Source organism: Galendromus occidentalis, unplaced genomic scaffold, assembly GCF_000255335.2.
Source record: "Galendromus occidentalis unplaced genomic scaffold, Mocc_1.1 scf7180000077438, whole genome shotgun sequence".
NCBI classification, from domain to species: Eukaryota; Metazoa; Arthropoda; class Arachnida; order Mesostigmata; family Phytoseiidae; genus Galendromus; species Galendromus occidentalis.
In genome coordinates, this window is record NW_003805426.1 from 367540 (window position 1) to 394611 (window position 27072).

The following is a 27072-nucleotide window of genomic DNA, read 5'->3' on the forward strand; positions in this document are numbered from 1 at the left end:
ATCGGCCCCCTTGGCCCCCCCCCCTCGAGTACGCCACTGATTGCCCGCGACTTTCAAATGCGCCTTCCACTTACTAAGCGAGAATTCTCGCGCCGAGCGCTAAGATCGTCGCTTTCTAGGGACCGGCTAAACCAGTTTTCGGGCACGATGAACCGCGTGGTTTGGCATCCCGAACAACACGCCATAGCCCAGTATGAGTATCATTAGGCTGTTGCGGGTATCGTGAACTATCATCGGGAGAGGATTTTTAGGGGAGCCGGTTTCGGAGAGAGACTGTATGCCCTTGGAAGCCCATCCAGAGGGACTTCGAGGAATTCCGGCGAGGAACGGTCGACACGATCGAAGCAGAAGAAAACAAGCCAACACTGATGCATACTCTTCAGCGACACGCTGCCGGCGAAGCCTGTGACCAAGGATTACGACCAGGTCTGCCGGTATACCGCGTGCTCTCGACTGCGATGAAACAAATCTATGAATATCACCTCTTCTGCGCTGGGTAATCACCAGCTCTATGCATTATCAGGCTAATTTTGGCACTTGTTCATCCCCGGGTTCTGTAATTGACAAGGTTCTGGTTCTGGGACGTTCTGGAACCGACAAGGGAGCGACGGCATATCATACTTCATTCAAGTTTCGGCTGTGCGTGATTGATCTCTATCGATTATTCGTTTATCTGCACAGATCGGATTCTCACGGATCACGGAGAGTCTGAATTGAGGCAGACAGGAGCCTCGAAAGGCGTTGGGGAGGCGATCGAGAGCCGACCAAAAAATTTGATTCCGGTTCGGCCAAGGGCCAAACCGGAGTTCGCGTAGAACTACAGAGAGTTAGTTTGTTGGAAATGAGTAGAATATCAGAATGGGTCATTCAAGCTTGCGATTCATGGAATACCGGCGGTTTTGAAGACAACTTTCCCTGAAAAAGTTGGCTGTTTCGCGGGATCCTCATAGGTAAGCAGTAAATCGCGGATTTCATCGCGAATTCCGCGATGGAAGCGCACCCCTATCCATGCCTAATCGTCAACACTGAGAGCGACAGTCGGCCAGCAACTCGGACTAAACCCCCTCCAGAATCCGGTTACATACACTTGTTTTGATTATGATGAAACCGCTATCTATTCCAATAAGCTCTCTCGCTAGAGAGCCGCCTCGGCATGAAGTAACATTTCTCCAGAGACGCTCAACCAGCGGCGAGGCGCGTAGGCACCCAATGGTTCCCATGCCTCTCATTCCAGGCTCGCTGATTGGTTGACTCCGATGATCTTTTTCGATCGTATCCGAAAAGAGAGAGTGAGGAGTAGCAGCGCACGCACTGTTTTGCGATCGAAAGATATATCGTCCAGCAATCCGAGGGCTCATTCTCAATTATTCTTCGACTGCGCTGTGTCCTCTCTCGGACGCATTGCTTGATCAGCCCTATACCGCTTTCCGTTATCAATGACAATGACTCATAGTCTCATAGTCTATCCCACCGTACGCATCATGATACAGTGGTACCTCAACTAACGAACGATTCGACTCATGATCTTCTTTTTGAGAGGAACTCGTTCCGACTTACGAACATCGATTCGACTTGCGACCGATTTCACCGGGACGAATGCCTCGACTGAAGACCATTGATTCAATCCACGAGCGGTTTCGACCTGTACCAAAAATAACCATCCCCAGAGTCATATCGGGAACGGCGATCTCGGAGCGCTCGCCATTTCGCACCTTCACGCCGGAATGTCCAACGTGCTTCGCTTGCACATGCCCGCGCGAACTTCGCGGTCCTTTTTCCCCGCTCGGAGCGGATCAATCGCTCCAATATGCGCTCCTGGGATATTCGGTTTCGACTTTTCGACTTACGATCGGTCTCCGGGAACGGATTAAGATCGTAAGTCGAGGTACCACTGTATATCAGTATCGAGGAAATGTCGAAAATGCGAGCTTCAGCGCCGTCAGTTATTCACAATATTTCGGCATGTCTCCTCTAGGCTGGACCACACCGCCAAAGACTGACGTCCCGGGTACCTGCATATTCGGTCAACAGCCGAACTCGGCATCATGCCACAACCCGCGGCAGGGGCGTCGATACGATTACGCGGGTTTGCTCAAGAATCAACAAAAGCCCAAACCACTCGAACATCCGTCAATCAATGACTTCTAGCGCCAGGCAGCCGTCGGCCGTGAACTTAACCCAAGCACCATATGATGAATTTTGAATTTTGGTCTCTTTTCGCGCGCATCCGGTGCTAGAAGTTGACAAGCGTTTCTGCAGTACGGGGTTGCGTAAATGGTGGTGTATACATATTCTGAGCTCTGTTCGTAGGTCCTCCACCCTTTGAGCGGTTTTTCCGAATACTTTGACACCGATTCCTGTTTGACGAATAACGGTCACTTCCGTTGCACGAGATGTTCACCGATGACTCCTCTAGCGAGCGCAATGACGTAGTTCTACATCAAAAGACGGGATGCAGCACCGGCGAAAAGGTGAAGCAGAAAAATGTCTGAGCTTGAGCCCTCCGATTGAGACTGCGACATCGTTCATGCTCGCTCGAATGACGGGGAGAGACAAGCCCCGAAGAAATTCACGCTCCAAAGCGATTCGCCCCCAATCTGGAATTCACCCGGGTTCAGTGAATCATTCTTTGCTGAAAGCAAAGGAAACAGCTGAGGGCGAACACAATTCTTGGTTCACATCACGCCTCGATCTGCGGTCAAGCAAAGGTCGCGATCTGAAATGTTCTAGTCCGTATCGCTCAACTGTGCTCTATCTTCCTTTCTCTCATTTGCCGGCCTAGAAGCTAGTAGAGGCAACCGATTTCGATTCGACGTATCCGGTGGCTTTTAAGCCGATTGCCCCGACTGAACGGCTCCCACAATTCCGGTGCGCATGACTGAGAAACAGACGACTCGAGTATTCGGTGCGGCTCCTTGTTGGTTCTCAGTACTCCTTGTTGGTGGATGTTCATTAAGAGACAGAAAGCTAGGCGATATCCCTGCGCACGATGTCCGAGTGTTCGGGGTGAAAGGACATCTCCTGTTCCATCCGAAGACGTACGAGTCCGAGGAGGAGAAAATTCTTCGCGGTGCCCTCATCATCGGGATTTACAATGCTACTCGTAGCATCAAGTCTTCTGCCAATGCTCCTCCCGATAATATCATCGGAGCTCCCTCTGCCACGGTGTACTTCCAATCTGGCGAATTATTGCTGCTACAAAGTACCCCTGTGAGTTTATCGAGAACACTCGCCTCACCGAATATAGTGGAGTCATGGAGATTTCCATGCCTCGGTCGAGATGTTCAAGTAGATGACGAAGAAATTGCCGATCTTGGCTCCCCGGAGTCACTTCGCGACATCTCTTCCAGCTCTCTCTCTACGACCACAGGCTTCGAGCTCCGTTGTTTCACAAATGAGTCGAGGACCATTGGTGACACGACGAGTCTCGAGGGTGAAAATGAAGACGCAATCCCTCTGAGCGACATTCCGCGAAGTTCTAAGGAAGGGCGTTCGGACTCCGGTGGATGGACTCGGGCATTCGAAATCAAGTTCAGGAACAGGAATGTCACCACGATGACGGTGCGCTCATGTGGTTCTGTCTCGCATTCCTTGGCGATTCATAGAGCACTATCTGTAGTGATTCGTGATGCCTCGACTTGTAGATCACATCTAGAATCTATACGCTAAACTGATCTTGCAGATTCACTGTTCTACCGCATCCCCGAACGTGCGATCGTTGCTGACTTCTCTGAGAGTTTCCAATGTTCGATTGTTGAGGTACATTAACTGCGAAGTTCCTCGGGGGAATCTCTCATACTCAGGAATCATCGGTGAGACCTTCAAGCTCCATCTTCTTCGACGCTCTCGTCGTCTTACTTTCTTCGATCATGGCACAGTCTTTCCTCTTAGCCTGGGAGCATTCGTCCTCCGGGTGAATGAATGTCCTTCGAAAGGCTCCTGTTTCGAGAGCTCGAATTCCGCCATTCGAATCGTCGAGATGCGGAGCAACGCTGCACTGTATACAGTCGAGCGCTTCTTTGAGAAATTGGTCTAGGTATCTCCGTCCTATGAAGCAAACTTTGTGGATACCTATCGAGCCGAGTGATGGCTATGATGAGGAAACCGTTGGCGTCGGCGGGGGGATCCAAGGGAGCTTCTCTTATTCGTCGGGAGCTCTCCCGACCTCTCACCCCCTGTCCTCCTCGTTCCTTGATGATAAGTGAATTTCGTTTGCAGACTGGAACAAGGTGCCACTTACGTATATGGATCTCAGCAATCCGCGGAATGTGCCTGGTGGAGTACTGAAGCGTGAGCTCTTCACTGGAATCTCCTCAAGCATCATGAGCTTTAACCTCGACCTGGATCTCCCGTATTCAACCTTCGACTTGAGCGATGACTTCTTCCAAGACTTCAAGACTCTTCGCCGGCTTTGGCTCAATTTTACGACAACGAGGATCCCATCGAGTCTCCAAATCCCGAAGAATCTGACTACGCTGCACATCATAAGAGCTCGAATATCGGAAATCACCCCGGAACAATTTTCGAATTTGAGTGCTTTAGAATCATTGGAAATCCTTCATGTGCCCGCCGTGCGGATCGCTCCCAGATCTTTCGCGAATCTTCGCCGCTTGTCTACCCTAAAGTTGTCTGGGATGAAAGCAACAGAGATCCCTGCGGAGATCTTCCTCGGTCTCAAGATCCTCAAGGTCCTAAAAGTGTCTCATTGGTTGGATTTGAAGACAATCGATCCGAACACGTTCGTCCACACGCCGTACATGGCCTTCCTCACATTAGATTCCCTGCCAAAGCTCCAAGACCTTCCCCGAGGCCTTTTCAGTAGTTTCAAACATGCGAGAAGCATCGATATCACTCGCTGCGCTCTGAAGCGAATACCAACGGATATCTGGCCGTCGAGGGAGCGAATCGACCCAAGGGTCTCCAAGAGACGTCCATTTCGCGAATACAATTCGACTCGACTCAACCTAGCCGGGAACCTAATCGAATCCATTTCATCGAATGATTTGAGTAATTTGACATATTTGACCCATCTCGATCTTGGGAATAATCGGATCAAACTCATAGAGAACGGTGCATTCGACAAACTAGAACTCTTGCGAACGATAATATTGAGCGGAAACCAGCTGGTGAGCTTCGGCTCCTCGCGCGCCTTGATCAGTGCACGGAACCAGCACATAGAGAAACTGATCCTTCGAAACAACCGGATCGAGGCTTTCCCAAACATCTCCTTCAGCAAGCTGGCCAAGTTCGGCGTTCTCGATCTGAGCGATAACCTGATAGACGAATTCACTGTGCCTCTCTTCATGAGCGTGAATACCACGGTCCTGCTGAAGAACAACCGACTCAGATTGGTGACCATGCGTCACTTCGAGGGTCGAGCTAACGACAGTCACATTTTCTTCATCGATAACAACCCCTTCCAATGCGACGGGCACAACTACGATTTCCTGAGTTATCTTCACGGCATGAGTTCCGAAGTCGCCGACTTCCGAAAGTTAGGCAATTGCTTTTGCGAAAACACGACCGAGACGCTTCTCGACGTGAACATCCGTGACCTCTCCATCAGATTGGAAAGTTGCACCGATGAAGAGTCCTGTGAATGCCTCCGCTTCCCCTGGAATAAGACGACCAGCGTGCGATGTCGTCATGGAGGCTTGGAGAGAGTTCCTGATCTGCCCCTCGGGGTGACCGATCTGGACTTCGAAGGCAATGCGTTGACTGTTTACCCTGAAGGAATACGCAGATACCCGGAGCTTCGGTTCGTGAATCTAAAGCATAATCAACTGTGGAACATCGACAAGGTGTTCTCGTCCGCGCCGCCCAATCTAGAGGAGCTCCATTTGGAGTTCAACAAATTAGAGAGATTGAATGTTGACTCACAGAACATCATCGATTTCTCCATGGCTCTTTCGGATAATCCATGGATCTGTGATTGTCGAATGAGGAACTTCAAATGGTTCCTGGATGCGAACCCGGGGAAGATTTTGGAGCCTTCCGAAATAAAATGTGAGAGCGCCCTCAAAATCGATGGGCGCGAGGAATCTGTTATGAAAAATATCCCATGGGACGTTATTTGTCCGGATGAGACCGTGTGGATCCTCGCATCGAGTTACATTGTCGTTTTTCTGCTGTTGATGACCGCCATCGTTTCGTACTTCAAACACAGATATCTCATCACTGCATTCATGTACATCCACCTGAACTGGTTGTTCCGATGCCTCTCGAATGGAGAAGAGACGGAGGAAAGCAGAAAGTTTGACGCCTTCCTCTCCTATCATACCGACGATCGTGAAATGGCTATGGAGATCCTCCGCGAGCTCGAGTCTGACGTCGCCGTCCATGACGCACTCAGACGTGAGCGCGACGCCGGTGTCGGCCCATTCGAACTTGCGATCCACGAGCGGGATTTCGTCGCCGGAAAGGAACTCACATGGAACATCAATGAGCTCGTCAAAAACTCCCATAGATCCATAATTATCATGTCCGAGAAGTTCCTCGACTCGCGGTGGTTTTCGATCGAATTCCTAGCTGCGTACGGCCAGACTCTGGAAGACCACGTCAACCGCTTGATCATAATTATCAAGGGTGATCTCCCATCTGATGAGGGCTTGAGTGAGCGATTCGATCGGCAACTGTGTGAGACGCTCAAGGGTGTTTTAAAAAACAGATTATATCTTACTTGGGGAGAAAGGTGGTTCTGGGAAAAATTGCTGTATGCGATGCCGCACGGTAGAAGCGCCAAGCTCAGGAAGTAACGAGAGCCGGGGAAAGATGCGGTGGAGCCAATGAGGGGCAGAATAATATCAGCAGATTCTGAAATATAGGCATATAGCAGGCCTTGGAATCCCCCTGATAGCTCGATGAGTTCTCGAGGCTCGACGGAGACCGGGGCGGAATTGAGGTTCCAAACATTCAATCCGGAGTTTATATTTGATAAATCACCCGTTTATCCTGTCTTCTTCATGCAATGCAGGTAATGTGTATTGTACAATCGAATGATTGCACCAATAGCCTGCCGCTGGACCGAACGGTATAATTGATGTGAAATAAACTCCGGAAATCGAATGCATCGAATTCATTAACATCCATATGAATATATGAGAGCATATTTTGAATGATCGGTTCGACGGAAAGTTCAAGTCTGCTATTCCATGTCAGGACTCCGGTCGCAGAATCTCTTAGATTGCAGGAGTATGCAGTTCGCACCAAAATATCATCTGACAAAGTGCGCTTCCCTATCGCCCTTCCCATGAGAAAGGAGAGGATTACATCCTCAGGGTACCAAAATTTCAGGGGGACTTCGGCAGCATTCGGGGACCATGGAATATTCCTCCTATATTGGTTGCTACCCTCTCTTCTTAAGATCCGTGAGGAATGATTGGACCTCAAACGGCGCGGCGCTGAGCCGGAAAGCTGATTCTCCGAACTCTTTCCCTCGAGCTCTGACAATGCCCTTCCTTGTCTGAGACTGCTGAGCACTGATTCATGTCATGAGAGTAGCGAGACCCAATCGTATCCTGTAGGCGCTCTTCCGAAGGAGATTTCTTGGTGCCGCTGTTTTCCCGACAGGGATCCCGAGTGCCGGAAAGTGTTGTTTCACGGACCAGGTACTCGTGGAAAATATCCTATGCTGAACTCAATACATAGATGAGTCTGATCAGGGATTCCAACTCTGGTACTTGACAGGAAAGCCCGCGCGTCGTCCAGGACCTAAGATCCACCGGATGTTGGCGGTCGTCTACGCACTGCTGCCGATGAAGACGATATCGGAACTTCGCCCTGCGACGTGGAGTTCCCAGGATATTTCTGTTGCGTGAATTCCTTATGAGTCCGGGGGATCCGTTCTCCGCCCTCCTGCTTACGTCAAAATCTCAGCGAGCGCTCGAAAAGCGTAAGAAGTTTTCCAATCGCCTCACTCGTACACAGATAGCTGATCAATCAGCTACGTACTTTCCAGGCCCGATGATTTCGGATTCAGGATTTTATTCTGCTGCTACTCGTATGATAATCTCGTGGACGGAGTCTCTCCGATTCGTGGCCCACACGAGGAGCCTCGTCCCCTCGAGGGCCAACAACCCGATTCCGAGCCACGGTTCCCAGTGTTCGAAATGGAATACAGGAGTAGAGGAAGTTCCACCGTACGTTTCTCGATGAGAATATGGTTGAGAGAGACACCCGTACAATATATCGGAATCCCGATCTCGAGACCTGATTTCCCTTTCCAATCTATCGGCCATGTGACACTGTGATCTCGTTCAAGGTGAAATGTGGCGGCGGAACTCCGAACATACCATCGCTGCTGACTCACTTGAAGGTCGATGGAGTGAGTGAGTTGAATTACAAACGCTGCGAGATCCCTCGGGAGAAAATCTCGTTCGTCGAGATCATGGGTGAGTTCTGAGTTTATTTCTTGCAAAGGTTAGAGCCCCGGAGTCAGTCCAATGCCCCCTGCGGTTGTCACCATACAATTCCCTACCATAATCGACCGTCCGCAGGAGGGAATTCGCTTACGGTTTCATCAATGACGCTAGAGGATCCTCACGGGATCCCTGACGGGGTCCTGCGAAATACCCCCTTCGTCAATTTTTCTGCGGATATAGAGAGTTTCTCAATCCTCTCAGCGATCGGAAACCAGAATTTCGAATTGAGCGACGATTTCTTCGAAGACTTTACGTCTCTCGAAAGACTCAGGCTGGACGTCAGTGTGGGCAAACTCCCGCCCACCTTGAAGGATCTAAGAGCCTTACGCAAATTGAGCCTATCGAGACTGCGCATCGATGAGATCACCCGGGAGCTCTTGTTGGGTCCTCCCGGTCTGGAGATATTGGATATCGAAAATATCGCCCCCGTCGAGCTCATTCCCGATGCTTTTTCTCATATCCAACGTCGTTAGACTTGGGTGACAACAGACTGGAGCGTTTCGGTGGACCCGACCATCTGATAAGCGAAGTTCACCAACGAATCTCGCGGATCCTCCTTCCAAACAATAGGATCACGACGATGCCGCATCTGCCGATCGACAAGCTGAGAAGACTTGTCGGTATCGACTTGAGCAATAATCTTATTAAAATGTTCGATGTGCCTCTCTTTTCGGGTGAAAGATCAGTGGTGTCCCTGAAGAACAACAGCATCGCGGTAGTTACGATGGAGAGCCTAGAGGAGATCAGAGAACGATCGCGAGGTGAACACATGTACTTTATCGATGATAACCCATTTCGGTGCGACGGGCGAGACTTTGTTTTTCTTGACTACCTTCAGAAAACTAATAGCCCAGACATCGCTGAGTTCCGGACACTAGGGAACTGCAGATGCGAGATAAGCCACGTCAACCCACTGGATGTGGACGTTGATGCTCTCTATTATTATTCACCAAACGATTGCCCAGAAGCTTGCGAATGCAGACTTTTCTCCTCTAACGCATCGACCCACGTTCGGTGTCGCAGTTTGAGATGGAAATTCTCCCCGAGCTGCCTCGAGGGGTCACGGATCTCGACTTCGAAGGAAACTCACTGAGGGATTTCCCGGATTTTAGCTTGTATCCAGATCTCCGAAATGTCAATCTGAGGCACAATCGACTTCAATCAATCGACAAGATCTTCACGGAAGCTCTGCGGAATCTCCGAGTACTCTATGTCGAGCACAACAAATTGGAACGTCTAAACCCTCCGCTGGAAACTGACGTGAATTTTTCCATAGCTCTCTCGGGCAGCTCGTGGATCTGTGACTGCAGGATGAGGAACTTCAAGTTGTTCCTCGATGGGAATGCGCAGAGGATTTCAGATTATTCCACCATAGAATGTGACAGGTCTTTCGTGGTCGACGGCAGCACGGAACGTTTTCTTCACCGCATACCGTGAGATATCCTCTGCCCTGAGAGCACCTTGACATTCAAGCTTTCGATAGCCAGCCTGGCTGCGATGTTCGGTCTCTTGATGCTCGCGGTGACCTTATGCTACAAGAACAGGAACCTCATGGCAGCGTGTCTCCACTTTCATGCCAACCCCCTCTATCACTGTCTCTTCCGCGATGTCGATTCGGACGGTACGAGAAAATTCGATGCGTTCCTCTCCTATGCATCTCAAGACCGCGAAATCGCCATGGAGATCCTCCACGGGCTCGAGTCGGACACAGCCGGAAAAAACAAGCGGATCGAGGTCCCATTCAAGGTGTCCTTCCACGAGCGTGACTTCGTCCCCGGGAAAACGATCGATTGGAACATTCGGAACGCCGCGCGAAACGCCCACCGGACGATAATCATTCTTTCGAAAGAATTCCTCGATTCCGCGTGGTTCCAAATTGAACTTCAAGCAGGCTACGACAGAATGTTGAAGGATCGCGTTAACTGCTTGATCATCATCTTGAAAGGTAATCTTCCACCCATCGAGAGTCTTGATGAGAGGCTCCGGGGTATCCTCAAAACAAGAACGTATCTCGTCTAGGGTGAACCATGGTTCTGGAGAAAATTAATATATGCGATGCCTCATAGGAGGTGTTGCGAACGTTCCCGGGGATATCCCTCTCAATCAGAAATCTGGTAATGTGGACACTGGATGCCCGGGGTTCGCTACTTTATGCTACTGGTTCGCTCGAGCCCGCTGCCGCGATTTTTATTGAACTTAGCAGGTCTACCTAAGGCTGTTCGCCACAGGAGGCGTGCGGCACCCTGTGAGCCCGAACCTATTCCGAACTTCGAAATGAATATGCGAAACTTGGATTGAGAAACGGACCAGCTGTATCGATTCTTAAAGAAAACGCTGAATTATATTCTGTCCCCATGTAGTCCGAAGAGCCCTCGCTTCCGTAATAACGACGCTTCCGTAAGACTCAAGAGAGAGCCGGACCGACCCCTGCAGGGAGACCCGAAGAATTTCTCTATTCTCCCTGTCGACTATGATTCATCCCATGGGACCGACAGCGGAAACTAATCTGATGAACTATGCCTACCGGACGTGCGTTCAGACAAGCCGTTTCCTCCGGTACGACATTTTCTGGTTATCGGCGCTGAGTGCTATGACTGATGAATGGAGCTCGATAGACTTGGATGAATTATCCTTCCCCCGGGATATTTCAGCCCTCACTCTTCGGATGTTTTCGTGAAACAATGGACGGTTTATCCGATAACATGTGTACTTGAAATCTGATATTCGAGCCCGTTCGGAACGCCACCCCTCTGCCTGGGACCATTTACTCACTATGTTCCGAGTACTCTTTACCGTTTTCCCCTCGACCTTGGCTATGGTGATGGGATCCCAGTCCCGGTCTTGCGGCGGAGGCACCGCAAGCTATTGCTGTGACCAGAACATCATGTGAGTGAACGGAGACATCCCCGGCTGGTGCGACTGACAGACCGACCCCGACTGCGCGACATGGGGGCTTGAGCTTGGATCGTCCTTGCACACATACATACATACATGCTTCCCTTCTCGCATACTTCCCGTCGCGCTGGATTTCGCAACTTCTTTTCCAGTACCGGGACCGGGAGACTCAGTGTTGTGTTCGACTGTTATTCGAGTGGGATGACTTCGAATCGCACCGCTCGGCCCCAAGACGCTCAGCAAGCGATCTCGATCCGGAGTTCGTTCGATGTTTTCCAACGGTAGCAACCCAAATGCTGGAACGGAAACTCCTGTATTCAAGATCAAAATCATGAGCGGGAGACAACTGCATGTACGTTCTCTAACCCTGAGAGGTACTAGGCAAATATCAGAAGGATCTCGAATCCGCACACCGATGCTCCATTTGTATTGCAGATCGAATGCGAGGGAGCGACTCCGAACTTCCCTCGTCTACTGACTCGTTTGGGAGTCGGCCCAGTAAGCCATTTGCTCTACCGCAACTGTGAAATGCCACGAGGAAATCTCTCATTCGCCCAAATATCGGTGAGATGTGTTCTGAGGGGGGTTTCACCGTCTGATCTTCAATGAGCGTTTCTTCGATGGGGCTGTGATGTGCCTTTTCGCTGCCCCCACTGTATCTCTACGGAGAAGCGACTCAGGGTAGCGATCGCGGTGAAATCGCGTTCTTCGTTCTTGTCGCAGCCATGCTGATGAGTGAGGCCAAATCTTTTGACACAGTGAATATTACCAGAAGTCAATCCTCAAACCCTGCGCAGGCGGCTCCGGTGTGCTCAGGCGATCCGATTCCTTGCAGATGGCAACTCGGCTCCTTTGAGAGTGATTGAATTCGAGAATCCGTCGAATCCATCGGGGGGGGGTGGATCTTGCCGCGATCTTCTTTCTCCGGCATCGCAGCCAACATCTCCGTGTTTTCGCTACGGAGAGGCGCTGCGGAGGGCACCTTCGAGCTCAGTGATGATTTCTTCAAGGATTTCAAGTCATTACGATGGCTCAGGCTGAACTTGAGCATTACGATACTTCCTCGCAGTGTCGGAAAGTTGAGCGAGTTGGAAGAGCTCAACCTGATTGGGAGCGAGATTTACGAAATCGAGCCGAAGCTCTTCTGGGGTCTAAGAGCCTTGGGTACCTTGATAATCGATGGGGCCCCGAGCCTTCAGTTCGATCCGAGTCCTTTCCGACATCTGAAGCTGGTGTTTGACGTCAGGCTCTCTGGCATACGGGAGAAAAAGATCCCTGCAGATTTTTTCGAAGGTGCGTCAGGCTTGCAAACCCTACAAATTGAAGGGTGGCCTTGCCTGGCGACGATCCACGCCGAAGTTTTCGATCAGACGCCGGTCCTACGCGACCTCCTGCTCAAGTCTTTACCGAAGCTGAAGGAACTTCCTCGGGGACTGTTCGAGAATCTCACGACGATCAGGCGCATCTTCATATGTCGCTGCGGTTTGCAGCATCTACCGGTCGATTTGTGGCCGGAAAACGAGCAGCAGACTCGAAAGGCATCGAACTACTTCGGAATAGTCCAGAGCGAGCTCGAGGCATTGCCTGCCAATATTCTTCGTGGTGCCACAGATCTTGAAAACTTAGATCTCAGGGAGAATCGCATACGGGAGCTAAATTTTCTCAGCAACCTACCGGCCTTGCAATGGCTCGATATCTTCGGGAACGATCTCAAGCGGATCTCGAAGATCAATTTCCGTGATTTGACGTCTTTGATCTACCTGAACCTCGGCAAGAATCGCATCGGATACATTGAAACCGGGTCCTTTGACAGCTTAGGATCCCTCGAGTCCCTGATTCTGAGCGACAACAACCTTCACCGTTTCGGCGCTCCGGGAGCATCGATAACCGCAGCCAACCCGAGAATGACGAGCATCCACCTCTCTAACAACAGGATCACATCGTTCCCGGACATTCCATTCGACGAATTGCCCCGCTTGCGTATTCTGAAACTGGACGGCAACTCCTTAGCAAACTTCAGCGTTCCTCTCTTCTCGAGCGAAAGAACTGAGGTTTTTCTTCAGAACAATTCTATCAGTCATGTTGGCCTGAAGACACTCGAAGAAATCAGGGGAAAATCCTACGGCCTACACGAGTTCTTCATCGATAATAATCCATTCCAGTGTGACGCTAGCAATTACATTTTTCTGGACTATGTCCAGAACTATCAAAGCCCTGAAGTTGCTCTTTTCCGGGACCTGGAGAACTGCATATGCGAGAACACCAAGGAAAAAATCGCTGGAGTAAAAGTCGACGAGCTCTTTCACCAATTGATCGATTGTCCGGCCGCCTGCGAGTGCAGATCGTTTCCTTCGAACGACTCGACTCATATTCGCTGTCGAGATCGAAAACTGGCAGGAATTCCCCGTCTGCCTGTAGAAGTTACCCATCTCGATTTCGAAGGCAATGCCCTGACTAACTTTCCGGAGGAAATCTCCCGTTATAAGTCGCTGCTCAGCATCAACTTGAACCGCAATAGACTTCGATCGATCGATAACTTCATGCAATATGCTCCGCCTAGCCTCCACGATCTGCATATCGAATTCAACGAGCTGGAAAGACTTGGTGTCGACCCCGAAAGTCAACTTTCCTTCTTCGTCGACTTTTCAAATAATCCTTGGGTCTGCGATTGTGATATGAGGAATTTCAAATTGTTCCTAGATCGGAATCGGCCGAAAATCTTGAATTATCCGCTCATGGAATGTAATGATTCTTCCGCGCTCAACGGCATCAAGAGTCGACTCTGAGCCGCATTCCCTGGGACGTCATCTGCCCTGCTCGCCAGTTCTTTGCATAGATGCTGATCACTGGCTCCGCCGTACTTCTCTCCGCGATGGTTCTCGCCGTGATACTTTATCTCAGACACAGAAACTTCATAACGGCATTGGAGATTTTGGATGAGAGACTTCGCGGTGTTCTCACCGCCAAAACTCGTCTCGTTTGGGGAGAAAAATGTTTCTGGGAGAAGCTCCTCCGCGCAATGCCGCATGGATCTGCCGAACGAGCCTGAATAATGATACTAGCCTTTCGTGACCGAGGGAGCCATCCATGATATTGAGCATCGTACGCGACAACGACAACACGTACTCATTCATTTCTCAAGTTCTCCCTCTACTTCGGGGTTTTATGAATCGCCAAAAAGAAAATCGATATCCGTGAGTTACGCTCTGAGCGTCACCGGCGGGGTCTCTCAGTCTGCAATATTTTGAAATAAATTGAATGCTTTTGCTGAAGACAGTCTTCTCATATCAGATCTAATCGCGGCAGTCGGAGCGAGTTAGGGAAGTGACATAATTTTCCTGTCCGCCGCTCCCTATTCTTCCGAAAATGGCTCGAATAGGAACGTACGGCCCGCATCCAGTCCCTCTAAGATCTACTGACTGAGGAGCGAATGTTTGTCGCTCATCGGAAAGTCAGCAGACCGGCTGCCGAGCGCCATCCCTGCATTATTCCTTAGCGTCCCAGCAAATTGGTGAATTTCGGTGAAAATTCCACCAACGAGTAGATTCTGACCGCTTCCTGGGTGATCGTCAACAACTCATCCGGTGACTGAGAAAGAGACATCTCCGTGGAGATTACTCTCCCTGTTTTCTCGAGCATTCTCCAACAACCTTATGCCAGCAAACGAATCATCCGACGAGGCTTGTGGTGGGAGAGGTCCCCATGGGGAGAGCCTCGAATCTCATATCAGGTCTCGTGGGTATGTGACCTTCTAGATTGGGATTTGGATAGGCTGCGTTACTTGTCACTTGTCAAGACTGCCATATTTAGAGGGTAGCCATCGAGTTCTTTTTCTCGAATCGCACCGGACGACGCTGTGATGCTCCATCGAGCTCTCTCCCTTGAACTCAGGATGTAAGTTTCACTCCAACTGCAGCGACGGATCGCATTCGAGGATAGTCGCCGCGCCGTCGCAGTCTCTGTGGTCCCTCTTGGTCGACGCATCTGGTTTTCTGACTGTCTCACAAAGACGGCACCTCGGATGGTTCGAGTGTTGGGGGTCGAGCGATTCGTGGGAAAATCGTTTCGGAGTGTTTCCCCGCGGCGGAATTCGCTCCAGTGTGGGGTGGCCCTGGGATGAGGGACAAGGATGATTGGTAGTAAGACCATTGCTGATCCGCGTCGAAACCGAGCTCGAAGCTGCTTCTGGGAGAATCATATACCTGTCTCACCCAAGCTGCGACGGGCTTATTCTACTCGGAATCATTCTCCAGGCCGGGATTTACAACTTTCATCGTTCATGCTTTGTCCTGCGCGGCAATGTCGGCTCTGCCATCACGGACCTGCGACTTGGAGATCTTGAATTATCGCTGCAGGAATGAAACTCTGTGAGTCTACAGAGGTTGTGTAGGACAACATCACACATCGAATGGAACGGATTTATCCAGCTTTTGGATATCTGTGCATATTGTCACGAGGAATCGAGAACCGTCAACGCTTGCTGACACATAACTCCCCGCCAGGGACGACGTATCAGGCTTCAGAATGAGGTGCTATTCGAAGAACGCGGATGCAGACACTGCTTTTAGGAATCAAATCGATCAGGACACCGCCATCGACAGCCAGAAGAGGTCCAACCCCCAGCAGGGAGGGACGTGCCCCCACACGAGGACCCCGGTATTCGAGATTGAATTTTCGAGCGCGGGACGTCTGACAGTGAGTCATCCAAATATTTCTAGCTCTCCTCACCCTCCATGAATCGATACCCAAAAACCCAAGCCCCCTATTAAGCTCACGTTCAGCCTTGTTGCCTCCATCCACATAAACTCTGAATTATTCAGGATTAACTTCGTATATTTACCGTAATTCAAACTATCGTTGCAGATTCAGTGCACGACCGATGCTCCACACGTGGCACATCTACTGACCGTGCTGAATGTCGTCGGAGTGACCAGTTTGTTTTACATCGATTGCGAAATTCCTGAAGGCCCCCTTTCCTTATCCCAGATACTTGGTGAGATCCTCGGTTTAGAAATTTCCCATGCTCTTTATCAGCGGTCCAAACCACATCTGAGAAGTCGCTAATCGTCACTCGATTCCGAGCACACAAATCCAAATCTCAAGTCGATCCGAAAGCCCTCACGCTGATTTGACTCGTTTTCTTCGCTAGAGACCACCCAATTTTTGCAGATGGAAACTCGCTCCCGCTATCCGTCCTGAGTCTAGCGAATCCGCTGAAGGTTCCGGACCGAATTTTGAAACGGTCTCTGTTCGCAAACATCTCGGCCGACGTCTTTGCTTTTGTTGTTCTCTTGGAGGACGCGAGCAAAAGCCTTGATTTCAGCGATGACTTCTTCGAGGACTTCACATCGTTGAAGAGACTCGACCTGCGCTGTGGTATGTCCAGAATTCCGCCGAGTCTCGGAGTCGTTCCGGGACTGGAGGACTTGTCTCTCTCAAGAGCGAGAATATTGAGCATTGATCGAGGAATGTTCTCAGCGTTGCGAAATCTGAATAGCTTGCAAATCTATGACACCCCCGTCGAGAGCTTCGCGTGGAGACCTTTTTCCGGACTCGATAGGCTGAATCTCCTCACCTTAAGCGGTTTCCATGCGTCAAAGATTCCCGATGGTGTTTTCCATGGTTTGAAGAATCTTCAATTTCTCAGGGTGGAGAGATGGTCGAACTTGAGTTCGATTGACGCGGGTGCTTTCAGCCGAGCGCCGTCGTTGTTCCAAATTCAACTGGATTCTCTGCCACGGCTCGAAAAACTTCCGAGAGGCATTCTCGACGCGCTTGGCTCTAAATCTGTGAGAAGCATCCTCATATCTCGGAGCGCGTTGAAACGGTTCCCCGTAGAGCAGAGGCCAGGGACAGGACGAATCCCCTCTTTTCTAAGCACGATCGAGATTTCTCACAGCGAATTCGAGTCTTTGCCTGAAAACTTTTTCCGTGGGAACGAGAAACTCCAGTCATTGAACCTTGCACGGAATCGTTTACGGCAGCTCGGTAATTCGCTCAACAATATACCCCGTTTGGCTACGCTCGATCTGCTTGGCAATGAGATAGAATCAATACTTCGACACGATTTCATTAATACGAGCAACTTGATGAGCTTAGACTTGAGTCACAACAACATTAATTTCATCGAAAGTCGCTCCTTCGAAGACCTGCGAAAGTTGGAATTCTTAGATTTGAGTGATAACAAAATCCAACACTTCGGATTTCCACGGGCTTTGATATCACTCTCGAACTCAAAAATCAGGCGAGTGCTCCTCTCGAATAACAGAATCACTGCGTTTCCAAATATTCCCTTCAACGGATTGGAGCATTTCAGCCTCCTCGACTTGGACAACAATCTAATCACAGATTTTGAAGTGCCTCTTCTTCTGGATGGGGAAACGATGGTCTCACTCAGGAATAATAGAATAAAGCGAGTCTCCATGAGAAGACTCAAGGCTATCAGGCAGGAATCGCGAGGCGAAGACATTTTTCTCATAGATGGAAATCCTTTCGAGTGCACCGGCCACAACCACGATTTCCTGTCCTACCTCCAAAATTCAATGAGAAGTGAACTCGCTGAGTTTGAGAATTTGGAAAATTGTTTCTGTAACGATACCGAGCAGAGTATCGTAGAAGTCGACCTCGACAAGCTCTCACTTCGGGTGGACGATTGCCCGGAGGCATGCGAATGTTTGAAATTCCCCGCAAGCGCTACGACGAAGGTCTTTTGCCGTTACGAGGGCCTTGATGAGGTCCCCGTCCTTCCATCGGGCGTTACAGACCTTGACTTCGAAGGCAACGTCCTGAGTGCTTTTCCCGAAGGAATTTCCGTTTATCAATCACTTCGAAGCGTGAATCTGAACAAGAATCGGCTGATGACACTCGACAATATGCTTCCCCACTTCCCGCCAAACCTCCGATATCTCTATGTCGAGTACAATAAATTGGAAAGACTGAACATAGATCCAACGGAAACTCCCAAGTTAACGATCGCTCTCTCCAATAATCCGTGGATTTGTGATTGCGACACGAAGGACTTCAGAAACTTTCTGAGCACGAATTCCCCTAGGATTCTAAACATATCCGAAATCCGGTGTCGCGTTCCCTTCGAGGTCGATGGCCGACAGGAATCTTCATTGAGCCGCATTCCGTGGGAAGTTATATGTCCGGTCGGCGATTGGTTTGTATGGATTCCCGCATCCGGCTTCCTCTTGGTGCTAGGTCTGTTGCTTGGTGCGATGATTCTGTATTTCAAAAACAGGAGCCTGGCCACCTTCATCTACGTCCATTTCAATCGCTTATTCCGCTGCCTGTCGAGTGAACCTCATTCCGACGAGCGCAAGATATACGATGCTTTCCTTTCGTATTCAAGCAGTGATCGCGAGGTCGCTATGGAAATCCTCAACGAGCTCGAGAGTCATCTTCCGAAAAAGCAAAAGCGTCTCTCGATCCCATTCCGTCTGGCATTCCACGAGCGCGACTTCATCGCGGGACAGGCTATTACTTGGAACATATCGAATATCGTCCAGAACTCCAAGAGAACGATTGTGATACTCTCTCAGGAATTCCTGGACTCGTCTTGGTTTGCCATCGAATTCGGAGCAGCTTATAACCAGATGCTCGACGATCACGCAAACCATTTGATAGTCGTGCTCAGGGGTGTGATTCCGACTGCCGATACCTTGAGTGAGAACCTTCGCGCAGTCCTCAGCACGAAGACTTATCTTGTGTGGGGTGAACGATGGTTCTGGAAGAAACTTTTATATGCCATGCCGCACAAAGGTCTCAAATAACCGACCCGAAGCATGAATTTTACCTGGACCCAATAAAATTCTATGGTATGATATGAATCTATATATGATAAATAATTTTTCCCCTCGCATCAGTGAAGATCCTTCATGTACACGGCCTCGCTTATGACTAGGGTGTCTCTAGGGACTACGGTAATCGAAATGATCTTGAATTTCATCGAACCAATCGGTACACATATGTGACTATGTGAATTACATGGAACTAAGCGTGACTCCAGAATAATATTTCCGGAATAATATCCAATAAGAAAATAGACGGGCGTCCTCTATCGGAAGCACACCCTTCGATAGACACGCCAGGTTCGAGGGCATTGGAGAGTAGACGGGCATGCCCTGCTGATGCAGAGAATACGATATTCAAACACGATTTGGAAATATTCCGGTCGGTAAGCAACCATACGACTGATAATAATCGAATAATCGTTCCTCCCCTAAGGCTACCCGCTTGTCCCTCCCGAAACCGGACCGATCTCATAGGAAAGGGGAGTGCGGCGATAAGCTGACGGCAGTGTGAGCCCCCATGGACTTGAAACTGGAAGAGTTCACATGCTCGTCTGATCCGCTCCGGGGCCGGCCGTTCCCGCGAGGTAGGATTGCTCCGAGGAGGCGCGGAAGCCTTCATCGTTCTCGTCTACGTGAGAGAGAGGATTAAATCGATAAGCCTTCCTGTATGTGGTCGGATCGCCTGGTGGTACGCTCGACGGTGGTACGACCGCGAATCGGCGCATGGTGTCCGGATTGCTTTCAGACGCCGCACAGGCTTTGAGGACATTTGCCGTGCCACTAACTTTGACCATCACTTCAAGGAGCCATCGGTATCATTGATGAGTTCAACACACGAAAACATTCCTGTAATGTCTTTTGCACTAGGTATTCCTCCTGTGCGAGGTCCCTCTCATTATGAACCTCTCCTCGTAAGCTGCTTCAAAACTCATAACTCGTCATGGCTGGACGCGAAGTAAGTAGTTTCCACTTCCGACTTTCGACGACGCAGGCTTTCAGAGACCATGTCTCGTAATCGAGGCGATCTGTCATGAGCCTGGGGAGAGACGCTCGGAACTGACCCACCAGATTTTTTCCGGGCAGAGAGGAAGCACGAAGACGAGAGATTCTCGATCAGTCGATTCGATGGATTATTATTTTCCGGGATAATTTAGTTCGATCTTCCTAAATTCTCAAAAACACTGATGGATGGATGCACGAAGGAGGGGATGAATTCAATGTACGATCATGGATTAGTGGGCGAGTTAGAAAAAGAAAACGCATCAAATATTTCCCGCCACTTATGATTTTTACAAGCGTCAGCCTTTTTATGGACCGCACCTTCAGGTAGTTCACACAAAGCTAGTCCCGGGTCTCAGGTCGACCAAGAGGAGATGGGAGCACCACTGATGCCTAAGGAACACAACTAAGAAATTTCTATCCCGTATATCTAAGGCATCCGCATGTATCTCGATTTAGAGATACACACGAATTTGAGCCTTACTCAGAAAAAATGTCGGATGAATCACTATCCGTCTGGCTCACGAACAGGGTCGTCCGCTCCCTTCCGCTTGTCTCCGAAGATCCGGGAGCATTCGTCGAATTCGCCTTCGGAGGATTGTCGAGGATGCTTACCTGTAAAACGTGCAGTCAAAAGTTTCATGATTTTTCTGAGCTATCGTCATGGACTGCGAAGCAATGCGATGATAGTTCTCTGGATTTATTCTGGATCTTTACGTTCTTCAAAAATATCTCTAGGGGTAGAACGACAACTTGGTGGGACGACTTGCGATTCGCATGGTTTCAGTTCTTTCACTACAATTTTCGAATGGAAATCATTAATATCTCCGTGGATGAATGTTGAAGCGGGATTGGGCTGCTTCACACCGAGTAGTAAAATTTGTAAACACAGTACAGGAAAGTTAGCCAAGCTATGGTCAGTAGAATGAAGAAAACTCGCACTTGTTCTTCGCTCCCGAGAAGAGAGTCCGACGCGGTGGATTCGAACTTATTTGTCGCGTTCGCCAAGTAGGGGAACGATTTTGATGATGAAGGTGAATCAGAGAAAGAGTCGGGTCCGATTTTCCGCTTCAGAGGCGGATTGAAAATTGAATCTGAGGAAAAGATAGCAAGCAGCGTCACTGAGGACAGATCTCTAACTCAGGCAATCCACAGCTGGAAGGTGCAGAGTGCCTAGGAAGCAGCTCGCATAGATGATAGAGAATCTCAGACTGATGACACTTACAATTCGGTCTCCTAATCGGCACCGAGGACTTCCTTTTCTCAGTCTTCGATCTGAGCTTAGCTTCCTCGCGATCGCTCAAGCCATCAGATCCGGCTTGGAGGTCCTCGAGCTTCCGCTCATCGATGAAGTTCTCTAGACGACTCTCGAGTTCACCAAAACAATAGACGTCCACCAGACGATCTCGCACCCATCTCGAGAGCATTTCTGTGGGGATTCATATCGTGAGGAGGAAATCGATAGATCCTCCTAGATACTAGAAGCCCCATCTCTAAGACTGGTCAGGTCTGAAAAATCCTATCTCAACCGCTTCGCGAACCTATATAACAGGCTGGATGACAGTCTCAAAAATGCGACAAATAGAGCCCTCGAGAGAAAACTGATCAGATCCTTCATTTCTGACCTGCCTGAGTCTGGGTTCGAGTGATGATGAATGATTACCTGAATGTTTTCTCACCGCCGCTACCGCCATGCATACTCACTTTTACTCTCACCCTAAACAATGTGCTGCCCCTGCTGTAACTTTTCCTCATGTCAGAGCCAACGACCATGTCTCTAGCCTCAGTGCGCACCCCTCCCTCTACCCTCCCAGAAGTTTTGTTGATTCCTGCCTCATCCACATACAGGGCATGCCCCCGTGGAATTCTTATCAATTTTGTCATAGTCATAATGGATTGAAGGTGTATTTTGAAAAAAAGAAGATACAGGAAAATCCATCTTCAATCGCTCATTCATCTTTCAGGCTCACCCTTGTAGCCTCGGTAAGTTGCGACACGACTTTCCAAGAGAATGATGGCTCCCCAATCCTTAGAGTGGCGTATGCATCGTCCCAGGGCCTGGTTCAGCGCGCGGAATGCTTGAGTCTTATACCACTCGGATCCACTCATCACCGCATCGATATCTTTAGATCTCGTGTCGTTGAATTTCATCTTATCGCCTGGAAGTGCCAGAATTCCCCGCTGCTACCACCGAAACCACGGATTGCCCTAGGTTCTAGCCGTCGGGGATCGGTTCATCCGTCAAAATAAACTCACCCACTGTGACTTCGCGAACATTTGGGAAGGGGATCCCGACTATGACAACGGCTCGAGCAAAGTTGTCCGGGAAGTCTTCGCCTTCACTGACTCGACCGCGGCACACAGCGAGAAGCAGCGAGCCTTGCGCTGTCACTGAACTCGCGTAATACTCCTCCATCTGCTGTTGGAGATTCATTTTACCTTCGACGAAGATCCTCTTGGCTTGCTCCAATCTATTCCATATGCCTGAAATTCAGAAATTTGACAAAAATTCGTAGCGCTGTCGTCGAATCGGGAAGATCGGCGAGGTGAGTGTTTCGAGCCGCATACCTGTCATGCCCCATCGGTCTTTGAGTTTGTTCATGAGAGAGTAAGATGGGAAAAAGCAGAGCACACCGTTGGGAACTCGGGTCACGATCCTAAGCAGAGATTCGCCGAGCTCGTCTTGGAGCGAAAGCTCGGAGTTGTTCTTGTAATCACAAATAATCGAGCGCCTGCGGGATGATTGAGCAACATAAGATTATTTATCATTGAGCTTTCCGGATTTCCGGATGCGAGTTGTCGTATGCAGCGCAGGTCGAACTGCGCGACTTGAAAATTGAAGAGACTGACCCTTTTGGACCTTTCGCCAACACGCAAGCCAGCATTTGCTCCTCTCTCACAACATGATTGAGCGAAAGACTGAAAGGGAATGGGATTCCGAGCTCGCACTCGAATGATTTCATTGGACTCAAAGTCCCAGAAGCTACCACTAGAGAATGAAGTTTGTCTCGAATGTCCACTAGGGCGACAGCAGGATTCAGGCAAAATATCTGGAGCGTAATCTGGAAAGGAACGCTGCATTGAAAGTCACCGCCGTAGCTGCTAGCCCACGATAATCTGATTTTTTGTTATTGCTTAAGGATACGCTGGTGCCATAAGGAGGTCATACGGACCTCGGGTGACCCCTTCAGCTCCTTCTGGAATTCCTTGGCAATTTTCTTGGACACAGCACCTCTGAAGCAATCGAGGAATTTCCCGTTCATTTTGTACATGTGACCCCCGGTGCCGCAGAGGGCGTCGAAAAAAATCCGGCTCCGGGTATCCAGCAATCGTTCGTCCGCGACCTCTCCGCCCCCTTCTTCGATACTCTCGTTCAGGAGCTGACCGAGAATTTCGCTGACGCGAGGCCACGTTGTAGGTCCTAGGCCTGCCGCTTCGAGTAGTCTCATGGGGATGAAGAGAGTCTCTCAAACTGAAGCCTCGCAAAGTTACATATATGTCATCCATGTCAATTCGACCGTGTCGCCGAACTCACTGGCAGAGCTGAGCTGTGCTCAGTTTTCGAGGTTCTTGCAGCGGGACATCAGCAGCTTCATTCAGCAGAAGATGCCGAAGGGCTCCGATGGCTGGCGACATCTGCATTAGAGCAGCGGTCTCCTTGTGGTTCTTGACAGAATTTTCAATGAAATCCTCAATGTGGAGGATGTCGGAGAGCTTAATTTCCATCCCCATCGCGTCCCTGTAGAGAATCATAACATGGGTTGCGTCTGAAGCGGACGGAGACGATATTGAGGAATCATACCGACACCGTCTCGTTGAGATGCCAGACATCGATCGCTCCGGGAATTTCTACCTGCAGATATCTTCTATGTTATGAGCTTCGTCGAGGATAACGATATTGTTCTCGACTTGGATGTCAACCGCGGCTCTGATTCTTGGATCGAGAATGTAGTTATACGGGCAGAACACGATATCGGCGTCTTCAGCGAGTTGAATGCTCCAATAATAAGGACACAGAGTGTGCCTTTTGCCTACTGTGACGATATCCTCGATATCCCACGGTTCCGTTTTCCCTCCCTCCATACTCGTTGGATACGAGTATCGGTTAATTTTCTGTAATCTACAAACGACAGGGGTTCTAACAACACACGCTAATGAAATCACTCGGCCCGGCAATGTTTGGGAGTCACATTATTGGGAGAGGGGGATCCGTGGAGTTTACCTGTGCAGGAAGCGACATCCGAGGCCTTTCTTGCTCTCCTTCCTGAAGTTCCGGCACTCTTCACTAATCCCGTGGACGGACTCGATAGCTTTCCTGCTGACACACATTCGTTCGCGGGATCCAAGAATCGTCATTTTCATGTTGTGGTATCCGGTCCTCCGGAACTCATTGACAACTTGAGAAACCTGACGATGCGTACGCGTTCCTAATGAATAAGCCTGATTTTAATGCCATGGATTAGTGTTCTGCCGTTGCGACGCCAATGCGCGCGTCGAAAACAAATCTGAATCCTGATTTGGACATACCGTAGAAAATCTTCGGTGCCTTCAAAATTCGTACACCCTCGGGCGCGTGCGGTGACTTCTCGTTGAGTAGCGATTTGCTCGCTGACTCATTGTGCGGTTTCACGCATTCGTCGTCGTACATGTCCATGACGGACTTCTTCAAAGAAAAATTATGGAAGAAAGAGAAGCTCAACCATTGCCATCGGAGATATTCCTCCCTCTCTCCCAAGATCGGAATCCCAAGTGTGTACGACATAAGAAGCCGGTCCCGCAGGAGGCATCAAGACTCACCGTTTTCGGTAATTCAGGTTCCAACAGACTATGGCTGCTTTCTTCAGCCTTCGGCGGCAATCCGTCAGGGAACTTTTCAAGTCCTGAGAAGGTGGATAGGATGTTGGGTCTAAGCTCGAAGAACATCGTATCAGCATTATCATCGCTCGGGCAGTCGGGCACGACGGCGGGATACACTTCGATTACCTTTCCGATGTTTGCGTTTTTCATCTTCGCAGAATGCTAGAGCCGCGCATAATAACGAGAGTGATTTGCCTGTGCCGGTCGGACTCTCGAGGAGACAGTTTTTCTTTTGCTTCAACGCCGTGATGAGACGGGACATCATGACCTTCAAGAGAAAATTTGGATCCGGTCGCTGCGGAGCTTCCCATCAAAATATGTATGATGATTGTCAGCGGAATGATCGAACGTACCTTCTGCTGTGGGTAGGGATTCTCGTATGGGAAAAGCACTTTCAGTCCCCCCAAGGGATGAGAATACTGCTCGGGCTTCGTGACCACGCTTGAGTCCATCTCGAACTCTTGGCCCGAACTTGAACGCTAGGGTCTCAGATCACGCAAACGTGAGTTGCTTTCCACGCGATATCAGAATCATTCAGATTCCTCCCTCTGTCTGTTGCATAAGACCGACTCTCGCTACGACTAGCACTGAGGAGAATATCGGATGTCATTGTACGACACGAAGTCGGGTTCTGACTCCCACTCGCTGATTCTGGTCTGCACAATCGACATTTGATCGACTTGATTCAGTCTCGGTCGGAAAACGATTAAGACCTCTCTCTCTGTCGCTCCAACTCCAATACCCTTATCGATTAAGGACAGGGGCTTTTCCTTGATAACTATCGTAACACGTGGAAAGCTATGGCTGTAGCATAGCATAGACTCGTAATCATGGGTTATTCCGTTTCCGGGGCACTGTGAGGAACCGCCGGTGGAACACGATCGATCTTGTTCACTCTCAGATGTTTTCGACGAGCTCACGCAGAAGAGAAAACGCGCCACCCGACGGATGAACGCGTTTCGATCCGGTTGACAGGCGAGCGACACTCACAACACCAACAAAACACTTGTTGCTCGTAACGGTCCGTGAAACGAATCTCTCAGCGTGCGGGAACTCCCAGCTATCGAACACGCAGCAGCGTGAATGACGGGAGATGATTAGCGATCGGTGTGATTCTTCTGTTCAGCCGGATCTCCCTTACAGCCATGAGTTGCAGCCCCTTTCGGCGACAACGATGCTCTTCCTCTGCCGGAGTTGAGCTCTCGCGCCTGGGAGTTCGGGCTGTGGACTGTGGAGTATTCGTCAGCCGATGATTGACGAGCTGATGACCTATCAAGATAGACCGGAGAGAAAGAATAGAACTTCTCCATGGGATCAGTAGACACCATTCTCGCACATAGATTTTCAGGATCGTATCGCCATGCAGCGAAATTCTATGGCATTGCACCGAAATTCCCATGAATTTTGGGGCAAAGCCGGCGACGATTACACCACCGTTGGAATCGCGAAAACCCGCTCCTGCTCTTCGAACCCTTGAGCCTCCCTGTCTGCCGGTGAAGTTTGAGGACGCCGAGGAGACAGAATTGCTAAAGTGGCGCTCATAGTGTCCGGAAAGGTCATTCTCATTCAAATGTCTCCTCAACGGAGAATTTAGATAGTAGATATTGGGTAGCATCTGATTGGAATCTTGGCGTTTCTTCCCGCTGTTGAGGCGAAATAAGATGAAAAACTGTGAGTCCTCAGACTTGCAGCTAAGCATGACTCATGTCAGAGCGTTGAGACGCTTTCTGAGATGAGTCGCTGAAGTGGGGTTACACCCCGGCTCCGTAGTAGGATAAGACTCTTCCCGCTCGTAAGAAAGCGAGGTTCGATCTTAGTAAAGCGTATGCATGCAGGTACGCATGCCACCCCATCTCCTATATATAAGGAGACTTCCCTTCAATAAAATTCACTGTGGTGTCTCCCCTCCGCGCGACTGTACTCCTGAGTCATCACTCATGCTCCTTGAGTCAGTACGTTTCCCGTCTTCCAACTTCACGCTCTGACACCCGCGATTCATGCATGATCCCACGATCCTCACCTGACACCAATGGCACCCAGGGAACGATCATCAAGTCCCTCTCCTTGGAAGGTCTCTTACAGACAGCTTCCCGAACTCTCGCAGC

The 27072-nt window shown here is 49.8% G+C and overlaps 4 protein-coding genes across 4 annotated transcripts; 3 read left to right on the forward strand and 1 right to left on the reverse strand.

Moving 5' to 3' along the window:
- The first annotated feature begins 4244 nt into the window (after positions 1-4244).
- On the forward strand, positions 4245-7060 carry LOC100905045 (protein toll). Its single transcript, XM_003743063.2, has one exon. It carries the CDS (start codon positions 4245-4247, stop codon positions 6753-6755), a length of 2511 nt encoding a protein of 836 aa, XP_003743111.1. The 3' UTR covers positions 6756-7060.
- A 1940-nt stretch (positions 7061-9000) lies between these two features.
- Positions 9001-10538, forward strand: LOC108864219 (protein toll-like). The gene is given in 3 exon segments (XM_029111388.1): positions 9001-9218; positions 9533-9805; positions 9908-10538. Coding segments are annotated over 3 exon segments (1122 nt in total).
- A 697-nt stretch (positions 10539-11235) lies between these two features.
- On the forward strand, positions 11236-19090 carry LOC100905187 (uncharacterized). Its single transcript, XM_029111389.1, has 7 exons — positions 11236-11306; positions 11468-11574; positions 12252-14057; positions 15871-16010; positions 16179-16308; positions 16485-16691; positions 16794-19090. Exons 1-7 carry the CDS (start codon positions 11236-11238, stop codon positions 19088-19090), a joined length of 4758 nt encoding a protein of 1585 aa, XP_028967222.1.
- Positions 19091-20389: 1299 nt separating this feature from the next.
- Positions 20390-25419, reverse strand: LOC100900064 (Fanconi anemia group J protein). The gene is made up of 15 exons (XM_029111390.1): positions 25321-25419; positions 25085-25235; positions 24908-24990; positions 24638-24773; positions 24333-24537; positions 23964-24230; positions 23646-23849; positions 23284-23554; positions 22961-23172; positions 22679-22842; positions 22367-22594; positions 22081-22269; positions 21336-21539; positions 21053-21204; positions 20390-20725 (listed from the first exon to the last, which is right to left on the reverse strand). Exons 1-15 carry the CDS (start codon positions 25417-25419, stop codon positions 20591-20593), a joined length of 2700 nt encoding a protein of 899 aa, XP_028967223.1. The 3' UTR covers positions 20390-20590.
- Positions 25420-27072: the final 1653 nt, after the last annotated feature.